This window comes from Chelon labrosus, assembly GCF_963514085.1.
Source record: "Chelon labrosus genome assembly, chromosome: 22".
In the NCBI taxonomy this organism is placed as follows: domain Eukaryota; kingdom Metazoa; phylum Chordata; class Actinopteri; order Mugiliformes; family Mugilidae; genus Chelon; species Chelon labrosus.
The window spans coordinates 15,694,977-15,715,390 of record NC_140355.1 but is presented as its reverse complement, the minus strand read 5'-3'; the positions used below and the strand labels follow the sequence as shown (position 1 = coordinate 15,715,390).

The window sequence follows — 20,414 nt, the reverse complement described above, 5'->3', positions numbered from 1 at the left end:
AACACAACCTCACACTTCTTCTTGCAGCAGGCAAAAACCAGTACCAACCAACCAACCATCGGAAATGTAATGACCAGATGTCAGTGGTTAAATATTTATGTGTGTGACGTTGCAGAGAAAATATGGTAGTTTGGTGGGCTCAGGGTACCATTGGCTGCAGACTGTCCACCCATCCTTTTTAGAGAAAGACTTAAGCTGCTGCTGAGTTTCAGACAGTGAAGGAAGAAGAGCTGCTGTGGGTCCTCTTTACCTGCTCAACATGTATAAAGTGGTATCGTGCGTAACTGACCGGTATGCAGTTTTAACACGACTGTTCAACTGTTTACCCATGGTGGCCAGATTTCACCTGGGGAGTGGTGAGTTACCACGGAGATGAACAAAATAATTTGTCGATCATAATCTTGACAATCTAAATTGAAGGTATTTTTATTAATTGATTATTAATATATTTATTTTATGTTATCACGTACTCACAGAAATGTATGTGACACAATGTTTCTAGTAAATTTTATCATCTTATTCGTCTTGTAACTATATAAAATTGTAGTGCAAGATGATGTCGTAAAACTCAGGAACCAAAGTAATACATTACTTAAGCTGTGTTATTGTAGGTTGTAGTAGAAACACTTACATAGTACGTTCACTACTATGTAAGTGTTTATGATGACACAGAATTTAAACCACTGCATCAAATTAAATAAGTGCTAAAAGCATTACAAATTCAGGAGTGGTTTAATGAAGGATGCTTAGTGAGACTTTGCTCTGAGTGTAAGAGAGATGTTTTTCTGCTGAGGGTGATTCATTACATTACAGAGTGTTCTTGCCATTCGGACCAGCTCTAACTGACATTTTCCAGTCTTGGAAAACATACATACATTTCTTGTGTTGCGTAACGTGATGTTAATGTGGTTAAACTGTCAGCCAGGTTTTAATCTGATTAAATAGTGACCAGATAATTAGGAAGGTCTTGAAAACAATAGGAGGTACAACAGTTATTTGATTTCTGTTGATCATAAGCTTGGGTTCAGATTTCTTCATTGTTGTTTATGTGTTGTTGTTTCTTTTTTTTTTCAGATTACCACATAGGGTCTAGAATAGAAACAATATAATAAGACTAAAATGTCCAAATAGATTGTCCTAAAAACTATTTTCAAATGTCATGTTAAGACTGGGGTTGGCTCATTAAGATCATTCCTCACTTTATGCATTTTAATTGAAACTGTTTCTCAGGTGCAGTATGTCAGAAATCAGCCTTCAAATACCAGACCACCGACCTCCCAGAGATGCCGCTGTGCAATTTCAAACCAGAGGAGTATAAGGTAAGAATGTTGTGGCACCCAGAGAGTGTTGGTGGCAGGTGTTGCATGTGGCAACAGACATGTCAATAAAAAGAGGAAGAACATTTATTGTGGAAACGCGAGAATGCAATGCATTTTCATGGTTAGCGGCAGTGGTGGCCGTGGAGCAGCAGATGAAGCAAGCTGACGGCTGATGGGAGACTTCTAATGCAGACTCCCAGGTCAACCAAGAAGAGGTGGAGATGGGGAGGACGGGGGCTGCACAGGACACGGTGGGACTGATTGGCTCATTGAAGACGGGGAAGGAAATCATTAGACAAGAATGGTGACTTAGATAATAAGAATGAAGTGATGGTGTGAGAAAATGGAAATGATTAGCTAAGAGAGCAGCAGGAATACCCTGCATTCACCTTAGTGGGAGGGAAATGGATCATGCGGGTACTGATCTTTCTCACTGGACTTCTGCCTGAGCTTAATTAAAATAATCAGCAGTTGCACCAACATGCTGAGTAATTAAAAGTTTCTTGTGCTCAACACAAAGTGCTTTGCATAAAAACATCATTAAGATATAAATTAATTAATTTTATGATATAAAAAGACCATTGGAGAAACGTGATCTCAATCATTCTTGAGTCTAGTTCAAATGTGGAGCATAAAAACTGAATTTATTAGTATTCGTTTCTGTGAAGAGGTCACACTGCTATGTTTTGACTCTGGGTTGAGAGTCATAGATAAAATGGAAGCGATTACATCCTATCCCCACGAAAACAGTCGATATCCTTTGGTTTGCTTACCTCTTTTTATCTCCGACCTTGTTGATAATGAAGACGGTGGAGAGGATACAGCTCTTTCCAGCTTTGGGCTGACAAGACTGATAAGTCCTGCAAGGTCACCGAAATAGCCCTTCAGAGATCAATGATGTCTTGCTGCGCTGCCACTTCTTGAATCACTTAAACTTCTATCAACACTATGAACATGTTACTGGTATCAGTGAAGAACAAAGAAATGATGCTTGGGATCCATGCACCACTTCTACTACCTTCGAAATGCCTCTTCTTTCTGCTTTTGTGTGTGGGCCTACTCGCCAGGTTAAATCTGCGTATTTAGCAAATTTATTGTCAGAGGCGTACAGCTCCCTAAAAAAAAGCCAAATTCTTAACGTGGTCTAAATACGTTGTTAAATCATTCTTTCTGTGGTGAACAAATGTCTTCTGGTCAGTTTAGTTCCTTTGAACATATATCGTTCCCCAGTGAAATCAGCTGTATTCCTATTTATCTCCATGACGCAGAGCCCACACACATTACTGTTTAAATTATCTGTGATTCATTATCTAGTGATTAAATGTTATGACAATCTGTGCAGTAGCTGTGAAGATATCTTATCCAAAACCAAACAACACGATCCTGTTCTGTTCTCTACTGTCTGTCCTGTGTGTTTATGTCCTTACAGGGTTTGTCCAAAGAGCGCATGATGGAGATACGCAGGCAGAACTGTAACCCCATGACCATGAAGATTACTTACTACAAGAGACCCGTGTTCATACACCAGGGACACATGCAGTGGTTGTGGGATGTGGATGGGAGGCGGTATCTGGATTTATTTGCTGGTGTGTGTACTGTTGGTGTGGGCCACTGCCACCCGTAAGTTCCTTTTTCTTTTCTTTCGTATGTTTTGTTGTGACATCAAATTTTCAACAAACATTTCCTACCTTGTCATTTGTTTGAACAGAAAAGTAACAGAGGCAGCAGAGAAGCAGTTGAAGAAACTGTGGCATACTACTAACATCTACGTCAATTCGCCATTCCATGAGTATTGTGACAAACTGGCCTCCCACTTACCGGATCCTCTTAAGGTGCTGTGCTGTGTTCACTGGAACAAGAGGCAGGTTAAATGTGTAGGCTGTACTTTTAATGAATGACAATCTGTTTCCCTGTCCAGGTGATATATCTGACCAACAGTGGCTCAGAAGCTAATGACCTGGCGATGTTGATGGCTCGGCTCCACACGGGCAACTTTGATATAATCACACTCAGGTACATGGACAGAACACAAAGATAAAGTGAATTCTACAGCAAATGTACACAAACCAAAAATATGACTACAGTCTTGTGCAGGTTGCATTCCCTATCATCATGTCTGTCTTGGACAAGTTTTTGTTCTGTGAAAGATGTTTCAGGCCTATTTTTGTCTAGATTTGAAAAAAGTTTGTCCTTTCCATTAATTCAAAATTCCACTAAGGCAAAAATAGACCTTTTCATGGGCCATGCACGGGGGACGCAGTTGAAAAACAGAAGGGGGATGATACAAAAAATCTTCTTGAATCAAATGTTGAATTATATTCCCTTGATTCATTCAGCACGTCTGGTCACAGAGCCTCTGGTCAATTTTATTTCTCTCCCATCCAGAGGGTCATACCATGGTGGCAGCCCACAGACTATGGGTCTTACCTCCAACTCATCTTATAAATACCCCATTGCCACGAGTGCAGGATGCACAAATGTATGTATACATTAATGCACTGTAGTCTAACACCGTTAAAGCTTAAAATACACATAATGTTTGATTATTCTATTCTAATGAGGTTGAATGTGTAAACTAACATGGTGCAATATCACCTTCTAAAGTTATTAACGATAGTAGCTGCCCTATCTTTCTTTGGTCTGCCCTCTCTTGATGTAGAAAGACAAGATTTATTTAAGGAGTAATGTAGAAGGAAGGCTTTGCCCATTCTGGCAAACACAACGCCTTCCTTCAAGGTTCAGTCTTAGACAGCACCACCACAAAAGCAAACTACGACACATGGCCCACAACAATGGCCTATGTAATGTACAGAATCCTGACATTTGAATGTTCTTGTTTGTCCTCCATGAGAGCATTATTTTTGTCTTGAAAGGAAGAGATTAGATTCTCAGTGCCTTTCTTTCAAAGCTGGGGTAGACAGCTTTTATTGAACTAGAAGTCTTTTTTTGCCTGTTCTTGTTTTTGCCATTCAATAGCCATGTAGTTTCTCTTTCGTAAACGTGTTGGACAATGGGCTGAATTTCTGCTTGACATTAAACTGTAAAATAAAATTGAAACGTCTGTCATTCTCAACATTATTCTCAGACAAAATTCAAGCATAATTTTAAATTTACTGAGAAGCTTCTGGGCGTCACAGTGGTGAGGTGGTTAGCACTGATGCCTCACAGCGAGAAGGTCCTGGGTTCGAATCCATGGGCCGACTGGGCCTTTCCGTGTGGAGTTTGCATGTTCTCCCTGTGTCTGCGTGGGTTCTCTCCGGGTACTCCGGCTTCCTCCCACTGTCCAAGGACATGCTGGTTAGGTTCATTGGTGATTCTAAATTGGCCGTAGGTGAGTGGGAATGGTTGTCTGTTTCTCTGCGTTAGCCCTGCGATAGACTGGCGACCTGTCCAGGCTGTACCCCGCCTCTTGCCCGATGACAGCTGGGATAGGCTCCAGCAGACCCTGCGACCCTTAACAGGAACGAGCGGTTACGGAAGATGAATGAATGAGAAGCTTCTGCCCCTGTTCTACTGACTGATAACTGTTTATGAGTCTTGCTGTATCTGTTTGTGTTGTGTTATTCATGTTGGTATGTACAGGAATGTGTAGTGCGGGGCAAGCCATAAGCAGTTACACACTGAAGATGGTGAATAATGATTTCTTGGTGCTATTGCAGGCCATGTGTCCCGATGTGTTCAGAGGTCCATGGGGAGGAAGCCACTGCAGGGACTCTCCTGTGCAAACAATCAGAGAGTGTAGCTGTTCCCAAGGTACGCCAAAGCATCCATTTATTGCTCAACACGCTTCGGCTGTCGCAGCAGTGTCCATGGGATTAAGCGTTATGTTCCCCCTCTCCTATACCAAATTAATGCAATAACATGCACAGGAAAGGAGCTGTTTGAGAGAATACTTGATCTTTGAGACCGTCAAAGATACCCTGGATGTTTAGCCTTGTTTACATCACCGCAGTTTTGTGCATTTTAACAAAATAATCTGTCGTATTGACTGTAGTTAATTAATCAGTCATAACCCTCAGCTCACATAGAATATTTTGGGTTTATAAACTTTATACTACTGAGCACTATTACTGCCAGAAAGAAGACTTTTTTTTTAATCCATCAGGTCAGTGCATGGCAAATGAAAAATACATTGGACAGCTCAAAGAGACGTTTGCTACCAGTGTCCCAAGCAGAATTGCTGCTTTCTTTGGCGAGCCTATTCAGGTACTGTATTACGCTGTGAAGGATTGACTTAACTTAGCTGATTTTATGTCACAAATAAAAAACATGAATTGATTAAGCAGCCTATGACTACTTTGATGTGAAATGTGAATACGATTCTTTCATACAGGGGATGGGAGGAGCCGTGCAGTACCCGAAAAACTACTTTAAGGAGGCTTACAAACTTGTGAGAGAGAGAGGAGGAATCTGCATTGCCGATGAGGTCAGAGCCACATAACCCTTTGCACCAGTGTAATGCATGCATGGCCAAGAGCAGAAACTAACGACTTGTATTATAGAGCGTTAAAACACAACCTAATATGAGGACACAATAGAATCGCGTGATGCTTTCAGTCGAGCCTCTTGTTTTTTTCTTAGTGTGTTTGCACGTCTTTTGTTCTTCCGTCATTTATATATACAGAAACGTAATGATCTATTGTGCGTCTGGCAGGTCCAGACTGGATTTGGACGAACAGGAAGCCACTTCTGGGGTTTCCAAGGGTATGACGTCATTCCCGACATGGTTACAATGGCAAAGGGCATTGGAAACGGATTCCCAATGGGAGCTGTCGTGACAACTCCAGGTGAATTTTCCTTCATTAGTTCTAATATAATAATATATGTTTAAATAATCAAAAAAAGTCTTTATTTCCCTTCTACCACTATCCCTTTTTTTCTTTCTTTATCTGAAAGAGATTAAAAACATTAAAGTTATCCAGACAAACATTAACGGATATGATTCATATACTGATTGCCGTCTCAGAATGACCCTGAAATAGGTACAGTATGTTTATTTCTGGGAGTGATGAAGCTGGTTGCCCCGGCTCCCTCTTTAGTAGTCAACCTTCAGATGCACCCCTACGTTACTCAGAGAGACCACTTGTATTTGTCCTTCCACAATCCTAGAGGATGCCAATTACGTTGCTCAGGAACCAACATGCCCTGTGATAGTTTCACAAACCACGAGTGACGCATGCAGTCTGAAGAATTTGTGGTTGGAATATTATTGTGAAGACCGTGCGAGGTGTAGGAGTGAGCTTGTTTGTTCATGTGTTTTCCAGAGATTGCTGCTTCCTTTGTGAAAGCCTTCCACTTCAACACCTTTGGAGGAAATCCTCTAGCCTGTGCCGTTGCGTCATCAGTGCTTGACGTAAGAAATAATTTAGTCTCTGTATATGATAGTGCTGTCTATTTGCACGAGAGTTGAATTTAATCAAAATCCAGTCTTGAATTGTGTAAGCCGTCCATAAGGCTACAGGTGCATGGATATAACTACATATCTGATTTTTAAATAAAAGAGAAATTAATATTTTATCATTTTTAGTTCAATTATTGCACTTCTTCTTTATCAGAGGCATAAAATGGCCTCAAGGCCTGGTGAGTTAAATTTATAGTGTGGTCCTTCGACGACACAATATCTGCACACCGCACAAAATCAAATGTGTATTTCTGATTTTCAAGAGGTATAGTAGATTGACCTCTACCTCTTGGCTGGCGATTAGATCCACAGCTGTTGATTCATGTTCACTACTTGAAGAGTCCTTGGACGAGATACTGAGCAGAAAATTGCATCTAACAGTTAAATAGTTTCGTAAATGCGAGTATGAAAACTTGGTTTGAGGTAAGGTTAAGGTTTGTTCAGTAAATGTGGAACATGTTAGGTTGTGTGTGGTGAATGGATAAATAAGGGGTAAAAGCACTTTGGATAGATGCACTACTGCAGCCATTTGTCAGCTCCACCGTCCTTGGGGGCTTAAAATAAATCCTTTTTTTGTTATTTTCCAGAGAAGAGGAAATCTGTCATGAAGCAAATAGAGATAAAAAAGCTACACCCCGTAGAGGCGTTGACAACAACAAAATCGAAATATAAAACTGCAATGTAAAACAATCTTTACATGTGTTGTAGGAGCCGGCAAATATTATTTTTCACCACTTACATTCTCTCAGGCTTTACTGGTGTACTTATGTGATATCTTATTTCTACACAAAGACATGTTTCAAATAAACTATGTGAACTGTCCAACCATTGGACAAGATAATGAGTTTCTTAATTGCTTTTTTTCAAACTTTAATAACATGAACAGCTTACGCAAGCCACTGTAACTCATTTTCACTTAACAGACGATCAGGGAGGACGGCACCCAGCAGAACAGCCTCCGCGTGGGTACGTATCTGATGGCAGAGCTGGCAAAACTCAGAGACAAGTACGAGATCATCGGTGATGTCCGCGGGAAAGGCCTGCAGATCGGTGTGGAAATGGTCAAAGACAAGGTACTGACTCCTCCACAAGTGCAGTACAACGTGTTGCCCCTGTGTCGTGCCTCTCACGGACACGGTTCAACAGCTCTCCAGTTAACCATTAGCCGCAGCAGCAGTGCCCACCTCTGATTGTGAGCACAGCTACTGCAGTGCTTCTTCCTGAAATTGTGGGGTTTTTTTTAATCCGCTGAAACTTGCAGAACTTTTTCTTGAAATATCACCATGGCTCTGGCGGAAGTACAAGTCTGTTAGGATTGCTGTTAGTCATACATCCTGCTGTGTCTTTATGCCACTGTTGGTTAGTGTGTAATTTAGACCACTCTTCTCCTGCAGTGCATTTTCCTTGTGACTTTCCTTTTCATTCACGAATTCTGAGGTGTTATTAATTGCAGTGCCGATCATAATTTTACCCTTGAAACACTTAGCTTTACTCATAACTGCCATTGTAATTTAAGATATTTACAGCTGTAACTTGTACAGTAGGAGCTTATACTGCAAGAGTGTGATGCTCAAGCTGAGAAATCTCTCCAATCTCTATTAGCAAAGAGGACTAGCTGTTAAATTAGAAACGTGACTATGAGAAGGAATCATTAAGACATTATTCAGCCTCGTTTTAGTCGCAGCTATTATTTTATATATATATATATATATATATATATATATATATATATATATATATAAATGAACCTGGGAATATTAGATGATGGTGACTAATAGCTTACAAAAACCCTACATGCAGCTGCTTACACTGGTGCTTATGTACCTGGTCCCTCCCAGTCCATTAAGGATAAGTGGTTACTTGCTTGGACAAAGGCTCCCAGAGTGGCCCCATAATGTCACTGAAAACACCGTAGTGGCTATTACACATTCAGCTCTGTCCATCCTTTCTCTATTGTCCACAGGCCAGCAGAGACCCGTTGTCTCCTGAGGCCATGACTGGGATCTTTGAGGACATAAAGGACATGGGAGTCCTGATAGGGAAAGGAGGAGTATACGGACAGGTAAGAGCACTCGCCATGAAGTAGTCTGTCACGTTTTTTGGGCAACGTGGTTTTAAGTAAATTGTGAGCGTGTTTTTGAAAGGAAAAAGTTTTTCTTCATTGAAAAAAATTCAAAGTTGAGGGTGACTGGGCTACATTAAAAAAAAAAATAGCTTGCCTTCAGTTTCAGTTAAGAACATCTTTTCATTCTTTAAAATGCTTTTCCTTGACCATACACCGGCCTGTAAATATTCACACGTTCAAAGTCTACTTTGCCTTTATTCTCTTACAATCTCCCCCTTTCATCTACTCAGACCTTCCGCATACAGCCCCCCATGTGCATCACGATGGAAGACGTAGATTTCTTCCTGGCGGTTTTTAACAAAGCCATCCTCCGCTACATGAACAAGGAATGATCAGGTCAGAGAAATAAGTCGCCATCAAGGACTGACTTTGGAAGCCCACTCCGCTGCTGAATTTTTTTTTTTTAATCTTTCAAAATGTTGCCAATATACCCTATAACGATGTCTTTGAACAGCTTTGTTTTAGTTGTGAGAACTCCTACGCTGCAACGTTTTCTTCCTTCACAGTGACTCAGTTAATCAATGACCAGAGCAAACATCAGTAGTTTAATGAGGAAAACTAATTTTATAACTTGAATACACATCAGTGAGGTCAGTTTGCACCCTTGCACTAACAATGTATATATCTATTGACACATGTTTGATGAAGTTACTATTTTTGCTTTTACAGATTTGATGTTTATTGACTTGCTAATAAAAAAAACAGCTTATGCAAAGCACGGGTGTATGTTTTGTTCCAAGAGGCATTATAAAAATGATTCCAGGGTTGAATAAATACCAACATGTAGCATCACCTTTATTAGTAACACTACTACAGAGCTCTTCATGACAAACAAGATGACATGATTTGTGAAACACACATCTGATAGAGAGGACAAATGTATCTTCTACACATCCTTTAGTGTGTTTTGGGTTCATTAAAAAAAAAAAACAACAACTATCTGCCTGATCAGCCAGCAACCCTTCTGACCGTCGTTTTCCGTGTCCCTGCTGAGTCAAACCCTTTCTGAAGTAGTGCTATCTGTTCTTCCTCTTGTCTTTTTTGCTCTTGCTTGTGGAGCTGTGGGGAGCGTTTGCGGAGACGGCGATGGCGTGGCCGCTCGTCTTCAGGTGGTCGAACAACTTGTTCCTGGTTGGGAACTCGTTGTTACAGGTAACGCAGCAGAGGTTTACTTCCTTCTGGAGGTGGAAATGAAGATTTAAAAGTATGTTTAAGTATGTTTCTCTATGTATTTAAGCTCCCATTAGAGCCTGTAAAAACGCCTGTAGGCGTAATATATTCACATATAATGGTAAATGCTAACTGACTGCGTTTCACTGTACAGACCTCAGGACACTGCTCTCCCGTGGGCTGCTTGACGTTTTTTGGTTTGTCTTTCCCGCCTCCCTTCTTCCCCTTTGTCCTCCCGGAGCTGCAGCAAGGAAATACGCAAACACATTGTAAAACTGTGTGTTATTCTGCATGATTTAATTCAGGAACACACTGTGCACGAAAAGCCCTCCTCATCCTCATCACAGCTGTCAGTGAATCATTAGCAGCTCCAGTAACATCCTGCTCATTAAAAGTAGTTCCAACAATCTTCGAAAAGCCGCGGATACGGTTTTGCAAAATATTAGTTTCCTTAGCTTTTGAGGTGGCGTCAACAATTAAATGTCAATGTTTGAAGTTTTTTTTTTTTTGTAAAGGCAGTCAAAATATTTTTAAATCAGTCTTTGTCTGAAAACAGGAACCTACTCAATCTAAACAGGAAACCACCAGGCCTGCACAAGTCTAATGAGGCTTAACAGGAGACATTCTGGGTTGGCACTAATCAAAAATATTATGTAACCAAATACGAACGACTCTACTTTGAATGATGTTGCTAGTAGTAACAAATCCACAGAGAGTTGGCACCTGACATCTACCTGAGTAAAATTAGCAACTAACAAGCTAGACCGCATCATAATGGGTGTAGAATCAAAGCATGAATACCAAAAATACCTAAATCCCATTAAATGCAAAAATTCAAACAAATAAAAGAACTGGACAGTGACTTTTACTTTTACTGGACAGCGACTTTTAGACTGACAAACAAGCTAACAAACTGACCTCTTGACTTCTGTAGGAGGGAGATCCTCCTGGTTCTCAGGCTCTGCAGGCTCCGGAGGCTCTGCAGACTTCTCTGGGGCCTCTTCCTCGCAACAGGTCGCGGTTTGCTGATCCTCGCCGTCCTCCTCCGGTGCGCTTTGCTACGGAGGAAGAACAGAGGAGTCTGTCAAAAAGTTGTTGACAGACACTAAACCGAGGACTTGCGCCGAAGGAAAAGCCGTTACTCACATGTACCACTTTCTGCTGCTTCTTTTTCCTCTTCTGTTTTTTCGAGAGCCTGTGAAGGTGGAATGAAAGAGCGAAACTAATTTCACACCGTGCTGCTGCAGGCCGACAAAGCCAAGTAAAATAAAGTCAAAACTTCTTCAAGTATCACATGAAGACTTGACAAACTTTTGCCGTGGCTGTTCCTCCTCCTCCTCCTCCTCCTCCTCTTCATTCTCTCCCCCCTCCTTTCCATCCAGGTTCAAACCAAGCGATTCCTCTTCTTCCTCCAGCTGTTGCCGCAGCAGCGCCACCATCTCCCGGTGCTTTTTGGATTTCTCGTGGTTTTTCATGCTGTGCGGGCATAACAAAAGGGACGATGAGAACATGTGTAAATAGCAGATCAGATCAGAAAACGTTCGGAGATTGCCTGAGATGCATTTGTCATGACATGCTGCATACTGCTGTTGTTTAGGCCAGGTTCCTGATGTCTTCATGTTGCTTGGTAGCTATGGTTAGCTGCTGAGCGGGCCATACAAGCCAGCAGCGTTAGGTTAGCTTATATTTCACAAGGTTCGAATTATCCTTTGCTGCTTTGTGGGCCTACAAGCCAGCAGCATTTACTTAGTTCATTTAGATTGTAGGCTAAGTTAGCCAGCAGCATTTGGCTAGCTTATATTTCACAAGGTTTGAGTTAGCGTCTGCTGCTGAGCGGGCCATACAAGCCAGCAGCATTTACTTAGTTCATTTAGATTGTAGGTTAAGTGTCATATCACATGACTGTAGGTTTGTTAGGGTTTCTCAGCTGGACAGGGCCTCTAAATGTGTTTTGCCTGGGATTTTGGCACAAGGGATTGTAACATCTAATCCCGTGTATTAATGAATGTCCACATTCTTTTAGCGGTGTGAATCTGAGTGAGAGAGTTGTACGGCACAACAGCAGTAAATTCATTGATTAGCCTGCTTTTAATTAAAAAATATACTTGCCATGGAGGCAGGATCTTTCAGGATCCAAAAGTAAATTGCATTTAGTGCTTTTCTTGAATTCAACAAGTGAGACACTTTAAGTATAGAAAACCTCTTTGGAGATTTGTATTAACATCAGGTATGTTACTAAATTAATACAGTTATCGTGGACAGTGATGTCGTTCTCGTGGGCCGAACACTTGAGCTGAAAACAATAACACTCAAGTGAATGGACTGGATTTGTGGTATTTGCGCTTAAATTATTCATAACCAGGAGGAAGGGTGCGTGTGAGAGACTCACGCTTTATCCGATTTGAAGGATTTGTCACAGGCCGGGCAGTAGAGATCATCATAATCATCAATGGCCAGGTCATCTCCATTGGGCTGATCTGCTTCTGTAAATTAATGTGCACAACACATCACTGAGGGTAAATATCAGCTTCATATCAAAGTGAAAATGAATGAATTCAAGTTGCATTGTAAGCTGAAACCAAACATACGAGCTTATTCGTAGTCTAATGACTCTGAGAGAAGCAGACAATGAACAGGCTTGTTTGTTGGTCATTGTTAAAGCCTTCACTGTAAACAGGGTCCCTGCCAACGTTTTTTAATTTACAGCTCAGCCTTGAATCTCTCATACTGATAACATGGAGATGTATCATTTATCATCTGCTTTAACGTCACTCCCCGCAGTTAATGTGTTTATATTCTTTCATTCATTTACTTAGCGATACGGGCGACGGTGGGAAAGCATCTGCTATTATTTTATATGTTTATATAAACTGCCTGGCCAAAAAAAAAAAACTGCCTGGATTTAACTAAGCAGATAGGTACGAGGCCTCCTGTTGGATAAATACTAGGGATGCACCGATCCGACTTTTTCAGTCCCGATACCGATACCGATGCCTGGGCTTTGTATATCTGTCGATACCCGATACCGATCCGATACCGTTGAATTAATATAATAAACTGCATACCTTCCACCTTATACCTTCCTTCCACCATGTAGAAGAATCTAAAGGCACCAGACTTTCCTAACTAAGACAAAATAACATAGATGTAATGTATTGAATACTTATTTATTTGTTATTTGAACAATTGTGCATCCAAATTGAAAATAAAATGTAATCAAACTTCTTAAAATAAATTTAAATAAATAAAATGTAGTAGTAGAAACAAAACAGTAATCAAAACAAGTTACCAAACACTGTAAACATGTAAAACATATATTAAGTGCAAAGTACTGCAGGAATTCAAAATACAAAAGCAGCTGAACCTGAGAATATAACCCGTGAAATGCCTCCACACACCCGACTCTTTCGCTCGCTCCATGTTAAACGCTCCAGCGCGTTCTTCTTCTTCTTCTGTTTAATGGCGGATCATATCTTTACGACATACCGCCACCTACTGGACTACTACAGGATCTCCAACTCGTTCCACCATGCTGCTAACGAATGACGAAGGATTTGCTGCGACGGAGGAAAAAAAGAAAAGAAAAGAAAAGAAAACTGGATCGGCCCGTGGATCGGTTAATTTTACCGATACCCGATCCAGCTATTTTTTCCAATATCGGGGCCGATACCCGATACCAATATCGGATCGGTGCATCCCTAATAAATACTGCGTGGGCAACACGTTAACAAGTTTTTTAACCCCAACTGATGCAATGAGTAGCTTCTCATTTCTTAAACATCCATGTTGAAAGACACATCCCGTGGTTGTGGAAAAGATAATATAAAAAAATTGGGTTAAGAACCGTCCAACACATTATTAAAAACTGGAAGGATGGCGGGGAACCATCGTCTTCATGGAAGAAATGTGGTCGGAAGAAAAAACCTGATTGATCGTGATAAAATTGTGACACATTTTGATGCAATCATGTCAGCATAGTTCCAGTTTCTTGTGACATCCATGATGCAAGGAGCTGAAGATGTTGCTGTTCTAGTGCACCAACATTAGCAAATATTAGCATTAACTGTGTTAATGGCTGCTGTGTCTGACCGCACAGAAGCCGAGACGGTCTGTGCTTGGCAAAACGAAGCTTATTTTCTCTAGATTGCATTCGTTTCCACACTGGGAACAACTGAAACCCTGAAATCCAATCACTCGTGAAGTTGCAGCTGGACTTCTGGCTTTGCAACACGTGATGAAGGGAGTATTTAAATCAAGACTGATCTTCTCCTAATGCTAAGCAAGTCGAGAGCGGCGCTATATTAATGCAGCTTAAAGCTCACATGCGGTCCCACTGACCTCCCTCTTCACTGTTCTTCTCTCGTGCGTCCGTGTCCAGCTCGTCTTCCTCACTCTCAGATGACGCGTCTCCAAACTCCTCTCCGTACTGAGCTTCCATCTGCTGCAGCTCCTTCTCAAGTTCAGACATAGCTGCCCAGCTCTGCTCCTTGTACTCCTCTGCCAGCCTTGAAGAACATAAAGTACAGTATAAGGGAAAAGTAAAGCGGGGTGGGGAAAGTCACATCTATCCCAACTATCCTTTCTCTGCTCACTTGGCGTTTTGGAGCTTCTGCTTCCGTCTCAGCTCCTCCACTTTCTTGGTCTTCTCAGCGTTCTGCTCCTCCACCAGCTTCCTGTGGGCCTGCACGCGCCGGTCGCGCTTCCGGATGAAAGCGACCAGCTGTCGCACCAGGTCGTTGCGCTCCCTCCGCGCCTTTTCTCTGGTCTTCTTGTTCTCCTTCTCCATGGCCCTTTTCTCCCAGCGGTTGGAGGCCTGCCTCGTGTCATACTCCTCCTTCCAAGCAAAGTTCTTGCGAGTGCAGAAGCTCTGCCAGTAGCCATAAAACACATGCACTACCTGTGAAACAGAAAGAGAGGCTCATTAGGGGAACCGGCTTGGCGAAGATCCACAGATTCCAGTCGTGTTACACCTAAATGTGAAAACCTGCCAACTATTTTATTCACGCCACTGTCTTGCAAGAGGAACTTAAACAAGTGCCACGCATGGGTGTGCCTTACCGTATCATAGTCGCTTTGAGAGTCTCCAAAGGGAGGAAACTCCTCCTCGTCGTCTTCATCGTCCACCTTGCTGTGCTCCATCTCCTCCTTAACAATGGACTCAAAAAGGTTCCTGTACACTGTGTAAAAGCCCTAGAGAGAGAGATGGGTAAAAAAAGAGGGAGAAAAGTCAAAAAAGGCACAAAAAAATTACTTTCTAATGATTCTGAGGACAACTCTGTGAGATGGTGTGGTTAAAGTTGGGTTTATGGATGAGAGAAGAGCATCCAGTGGAGGTCAGGTGTCTCTGACTGTAGTAGCAGAAATGTAACACTAGAGGGCAGCCTTGCTCACTGAAGACTGTTCAGGATCCACTAATGCTTGCATTTGAGTTTGATCTGCTAAATGTCATCATAAATTGCAGCTCTGTCTTCCGTTGCTAAGGAGAGGGGTCGGAGGAAGGGACGCTGTTTGAGTCCAGTGAATGCAGCGAGACCACAAGCACAGGGAAGGTGAACAGCTCACGACCGAAACGCAGATCTCAATGACATGTCGTGACATTTTAGCTTTAATTGGGGTATAAAAACAGTTTTCATACCAGTATCTTATAAAGAATGACTCATTCATTTAACCACAACATTTATGTCTTCATTTCTTCATAAAGCACGCACATATTTATCCAGCATATTAACATAATAGCTGAACAGCAATAAAAATGTATTAATATCAGTATAAATTACTGTCAAGCTGACTTCATGCTGTAATAATAGCTGGAAGTTTTAGCTTGCACTCTGCTGGGGAGCTTGAATTCTTGCGTAAAGGCAAGAATAGGGACAGATTTCTAACTTGTGTTCACGTGTTGTTGTGTTTGTGCTTTTAATTTAATTTATTTATGTCGTGAAGTTGAATATAAATGGTTATAAAGTTACGTTGTCGAACAAATGCCTCCAGTTGTGATTTGCCTTATGCACATCATGTTGTAATTAACGTGTTTTATCATTTCAGTGTGTCTTGTGCAACGTGACTTGTGCGGCTAAAGTAGACGTTTACGTCAAAAAGTAAAAAAATAAAGTTAATTTTACTGATCATCACCAGGTCTGACTGACCTATCACGACCCTGGAGTGTCATCAGTGTCATCTGTGTCATCACAACACAACACTCCATGGAACCTTCACTTAAAGTTCTAAAATCCGTTAAAGCTCCTTCCGAGTGGTCAGTTTCTTCAATTTCTCCTGGACACTTCACTGCGAACATACTCAAGAAAAGCCTCCCTCGGTAAGAGAAAATACCAAACGCCGTTCGCTACCTGAGCCGTCAGAGAACTGTGAGTACTCCTCTTCTTTACTTAACTACCTGTGCGTGAATTTAATCGGCAGAGACGCTTAGTAAACGTTACACTGGTGGATGGATGTTGTTAGCTTGTTCAGCATTTAGCTACGTGTTTTTTTTAAGCGGTTCAGGTGTGAAAAAAGTTCAATTATGTAGACAAATCAGTCCAAAGAAATACATTTCTACATATTGATAGAATGTTACAAAAAATATATAAATATCTCAACCTTTCCTCCTTGGTTTTAAGCTCCCTGTCTCAGTAATGGAATATAAATGAGTTTATTTGGTCTTTCTGATAGTTATAACTTATTTATTATTAATTAATTGTACAACCTACATGTTTCAGGTGTGTTTAGTTTTCCTAATGTTTCTAATTCAGGCATTATTATTATTAACTCTAGAGATGGATCTCTCCTTTGAGCAAGCTATCATAGACATGACATGGGAAGACGTGCTCACCACGATCTATTCAATGGCTGAGGACTTCTTGGAGGACATACCCAACAACCCTCCACCTGCATCCCCACCTTCTTCCAGGGCAATTAACACTGCTGAGCAAGAGGTCTACACCCAGCCTGGAGCAGCTCCGAGCAACTCTCAGCACCCTCTTCGATCAGCGGCTGCTCCTGCACTGAACGTTGGGCAGCCTGCCCCCATCGTGCACCTCAGTCCCATGCAGGCTGGTTTCACCCCTGCGGACTCTGCTGCACCTTCGCCGGTGTCATAGTAAGTTAGCTTTGCCAGTTTTGGTAAAAAAAAAAAATGTCCAGCTGTCTGTTCTTTGTGTTGTTTGTCTACCAGTTTAAATATCAGGACAATAAATATGTTTAATCACAGTGATCATTTGGAGGAAACGATGAATGAAATGGAAAAGGTGGAGGACATATTCCTGATGTATGCAGATGAAGACACACAGGACTACTGTACACCTGCATATCCACCTTCTTCTCCTCCTGAACCTGGTGCCCATCAAGGGCCACACAATGTCCTGGCATCTAATTCCACCTCTGCAGAGTATGCTCCACCTTCAAAGGCGTCAACGTAAGTCAGCTTTGGCCATTTCCATAAAAATGTCTACCAAAACAAAAATATGAAGCTAACAAGTTCATGTTTTTTTTAATTACAGTTCGATTTCTGAGCATGCTGCAGTAGAGGTGGAAGTGAAAAACTCGATGGCCACTCTCTGGTCTTTTCCTGAAGACAGCCTCCCCTACTCACCACCACCGTCTCTGCTGCCTCCTGGGGAGTCTGCTCCACGCTCGGAGACGTCAACGTAAGTTTTGTTAAGACTGTCCAGCTGTCTTGTTAATTGTCTACCACCATGACTATAATTCTAACAAGTCTCTTTAATCACAGTGCAGTTCCTGAGCGTACTGCGAATGATGTGGGATGGGAAAGGAGGACTGCCACACCCAAATACCTAACTTCTGAGTCTTCAGCTTCTTCTGCTCCTCTAACTGTTGTTGGTCCAACAGTCAACACCCAGTCTGGTTTTACACCCTCAGACACTGGTGCACCTTCAGTGGTGTCAAAGTAAGTTAGCTTTAACTCAAGTCTCTCTAATGAGCAATCTATCCATCCTGTGTTGTTCCGTTTACTTCATTTTTTTTTTTCTATTTGTCAATATTTCCATAGAAAGAGAAAGAGCATGAACCCGGATGAGAGCGGTCCACACATGAAGAAGCCACGAAACACTTCTGTGGCATTTCAGGAGGAGGAGAGGCCTCGCGCTGCAGCGACACCGGACATCAGCAATAGTGTGGAAGCAAACAACGAAGACGTTTCGCAAAGAGCCAGGATGCAGCGTGTGGCACCGGTGCAGACGGCTGAGATGGAGCCTTCTACCTCACAGTTTGTCCTGGGTCTTCCTTACGCTGCTATTCCAGGGACTACGTGTTGCATCTTTCTCCAACCACACGTCCAGTACTACGACCAGTACTACGGCCAGTACTACGGCCGGTACTACTGTCAGTGCTACAGACTTATCCAGATAGACCCAGACAACGCCTACTATTACTATCATGCTCCTACTGACTCTTTTATGCCTCGCCAAGGCTAACTGCACAGCTGCCTTCCTCATTCCTCCTTTATTAAATATGCAAACTGAGTGAATTGTTTCCATTTTACATGTCGGAGGAACCACGGGCATGTGAACCAAGTTTCACAGTAAACCATTTCAAAGCTGTTGAGATATTTCAGTAAAGAACTCAATGGCTAACCTCGTGGGGGAAACAAAGATGGTCAGAGGATACGTATATCGTCTGGTAGTGTGGATATTTGTAGAAGTTTGATGTGGAGATATCTGATAATGGTAAGTGGAGAGGTTCTGCTAAGTACCTGACTTAGTCCCTGACTGACTGGGTTCACAAAAGTCAAAAGGATGCATCCGATGGGGACTACGAATATGTGAATAGAAACTTATCCTCCCAAAAATAAGAGTCCTGGGGATTTTTTTGTTTACAATGCAGTATCCACTTTTTTGACTGGATGCCTTAAAAGTTTTGGTTGATGCAGCTGCTGGTGCACACCATGCAGAACGATCCTTGCACATACAACCACTAACCTTCTCGTCATCTCCGAAGCCGGAGTAGCAGGTGACCGTGAAGTACTGCAGCAGATCAATGCCGTCATCTTCATAATCTCCACTGAGCCCGCCTTTCAGCAGAGCCTCCCTGTGATTGTCATACCTGGCACAGGGAAAAGACAGAAATGTCTCACTAATAACATAACAGCCACACAGTTTGGACAGAGAGCAGTTAAGATATTATCAGGAGGGTCTCTGTAATGGGAGCGGTGCTGCCGCTGCTGCAGTACGCACCAGGCTCTCTCCTGTGGGTCACTCAGGACGTCGTAAGCTGCCTGGATCAGCTTGAAGTGCTCCGCCGCCTCCTGAGCATTGTCCAAGTTTTTATCTGGAAAATAAATAGGGAGAACAGTAGAAGTGTCAGGGTGAACATCCTTACTGGAGACCTGGAAAACAAGACACTATGCAACCCAAGATGAGCCAAGAAATGTTTATAAAGCTCTTTCTTGTGTCATTTCAAAAGGTAATTTTGCATTTTTAATTCAATTAGGTGACAGGTATGGTTTACAGAACTTGTTACATGATTCAACACTTCACAGCAGAGCAATGCAGATGCCTTTCCCATCACAAATAAACATTGACATCCTAGCTTTTAAGACTCAACCACAACTCACCCGGATGCCACTTCAAGGCCAATTTACGGTACGCTTTCTTCAAATCATCGTCCCCTGCGTCTCGTTTCACGCCCAACACTTCATAGTGACACTTCATGGTTAAAATAAATAAAGGTAAACAGTAAAGAGTGCTCACGTTGCTCCAAGCGAGGCTAGCTTTAGCATTTAGCTAGCTGCGGCATGCTAGCGACCGGGTAGCATTTATGCTTTATCTCTAAAAACTAAATTGATTTCTGAGCCGGTAGAGACAACATCGTACTGCTTGGGCCTTACATATTCAAAACTGCGCACTGATATTTCTCGCCGACGCTCAGATTCTACACTTTCAGATACTTTACACCGGTTCTTGTGGCCGATAAGACACAACTGTGCTGCCTGGATGTGTGCCACCAAATCTCGCGAGATTTCTTCTTCTTTCCTTAAAAAAAAAAAAGTCGGCAAACTTTATAGAGCGACTGCTCTTTGGTGCCATCTACAGTTCAAATTCGATCACTTCACACATTTCCAGCAAAATACATGAGACTTCGGTACAGTTTTCCTTTTGACGGTCAGGTTATTATTTCAATGAGACATTTTGATAACAATAAAAGGTGTGTTTACTGTTTTTATTACTTCAAATCCTGCCACCATTATAATGTAAACTAAAGCACAACTACCCCTTATTACCCCTTATTAGTTGTCACATGATACCATCTAGTGGCCATAGGAAGACTTGCATATTAAATTATTGGGTTTTTTTTTGCATCTGTGTTTTAAATATCCTTTTAATCAGATAAAAAAAAAACATTCAGAAGCAATTAAAGTGTAGGTTTAATCACTAATTGGGAAAGTTAG

The 20,414-nt window shown here is 41.9% G+C and overlaps 2 protein-coding genes across 2 annotated transcripts; one reads left to right on the top strand and one right to left on the bottom strand.

Moving 5' to 3' along the window:
- Positions 1 to 259: 259 nt before the first annotated feature.
- LOC311507808 (alanine--glyoxylate aminotransferase 2, mitochondrial-like) lies at positions 260 to 9,224 on the top strand (the record flags this gene model as incomplete). Its single annotated transcript, XM_084572321.1, has 14 exons — positions 260 to 356; positions 1,231 to 1,319; positions 2,749 to 2,939; positions 3,028 to 3,151; positions 3,238 to 3,332; positions 3,705 to 3,798; positions 4,979 to 5,072; positions 5,425 to 5,525; positions 5,653 to 5,745; positions 5,974 to 6,106; positions 6,584 to 6,672; positions 7,644 to 7,793; positions 8,684 to 8,782; positions 9,076 to 9,224. 14 exons carry the CDS (start codon positions 260 to 262, stop codon positions 9,175 to 9,177), a joined length of 1,551 nt encoding a protein of 516 aa, XP_084428447.1. The 3' UTR covers positions 9,178 to 9,224.
- Positions 9,225 to 9,623: 399 nt separating this feature from the next.
- dnajc21 (DnaJ heat shock protein family (Hsp40) member C21) lies at positions 9,624 to 19,960 on the bottom strand. The gene is made up of 12 exons (XM_084572319.1): positions 19,581 to 19,960; positions 19,201 to 19,294; positions 18,946 to 19,069; positions 15,074 to 15,205; positions 14,608 to 14,912; positions 14,354 to 14,520; positions 12,405 to 12,498; positions 11,327 to 11,491; positions 11,162 to 11,210; positions 10,934 to 11,073; positions 10,172 to 10,256; positions 9,624 to 10,023 (listed from the first exon to the last, which is right to left on the bottom strand). The coding sequence occupies exons 1-12, from the start codon at positions 19,675 to 19,677 to the stop codon at positions 9,862 to 9,864; spliced, it is 1,614 nt and encodes a 537-aa protein (XP_084428445.1). The 5' UTR covers positions 19,678 to 19,960; the 3' UTR covers positions 9,624 to 9,861.
- Between the last annotated feature and the right edge of the window lie 454 nt (positions 19,961 to 20,414).

Excerpts from the sequence above, each read along its gene's own strand:
- dnajc21 (XM_084572319.1), bottom strand. The coding sequence starts at position 19,677 with ATGAAGTGTCACTATGAAGTGTTGGGCGTGAAACGAGACGCAGGGGAC. Across the intron at positions 19,295-19,580 it reads GGCCTTGAAGTGGCATCCGG|ATAAAAACTTGGACAATGCT; the intron begins GTGAGTTGTGGT and ends TTTATTTTCCAG. Across the intron at positions 12,499-14,353 it reads GAAGAACAGTGAAGAGGGAG|AAGCAGATCAGCCCAATGGA; the intron begins GTCAGTGGGACC and ends ATTAATTTACAG.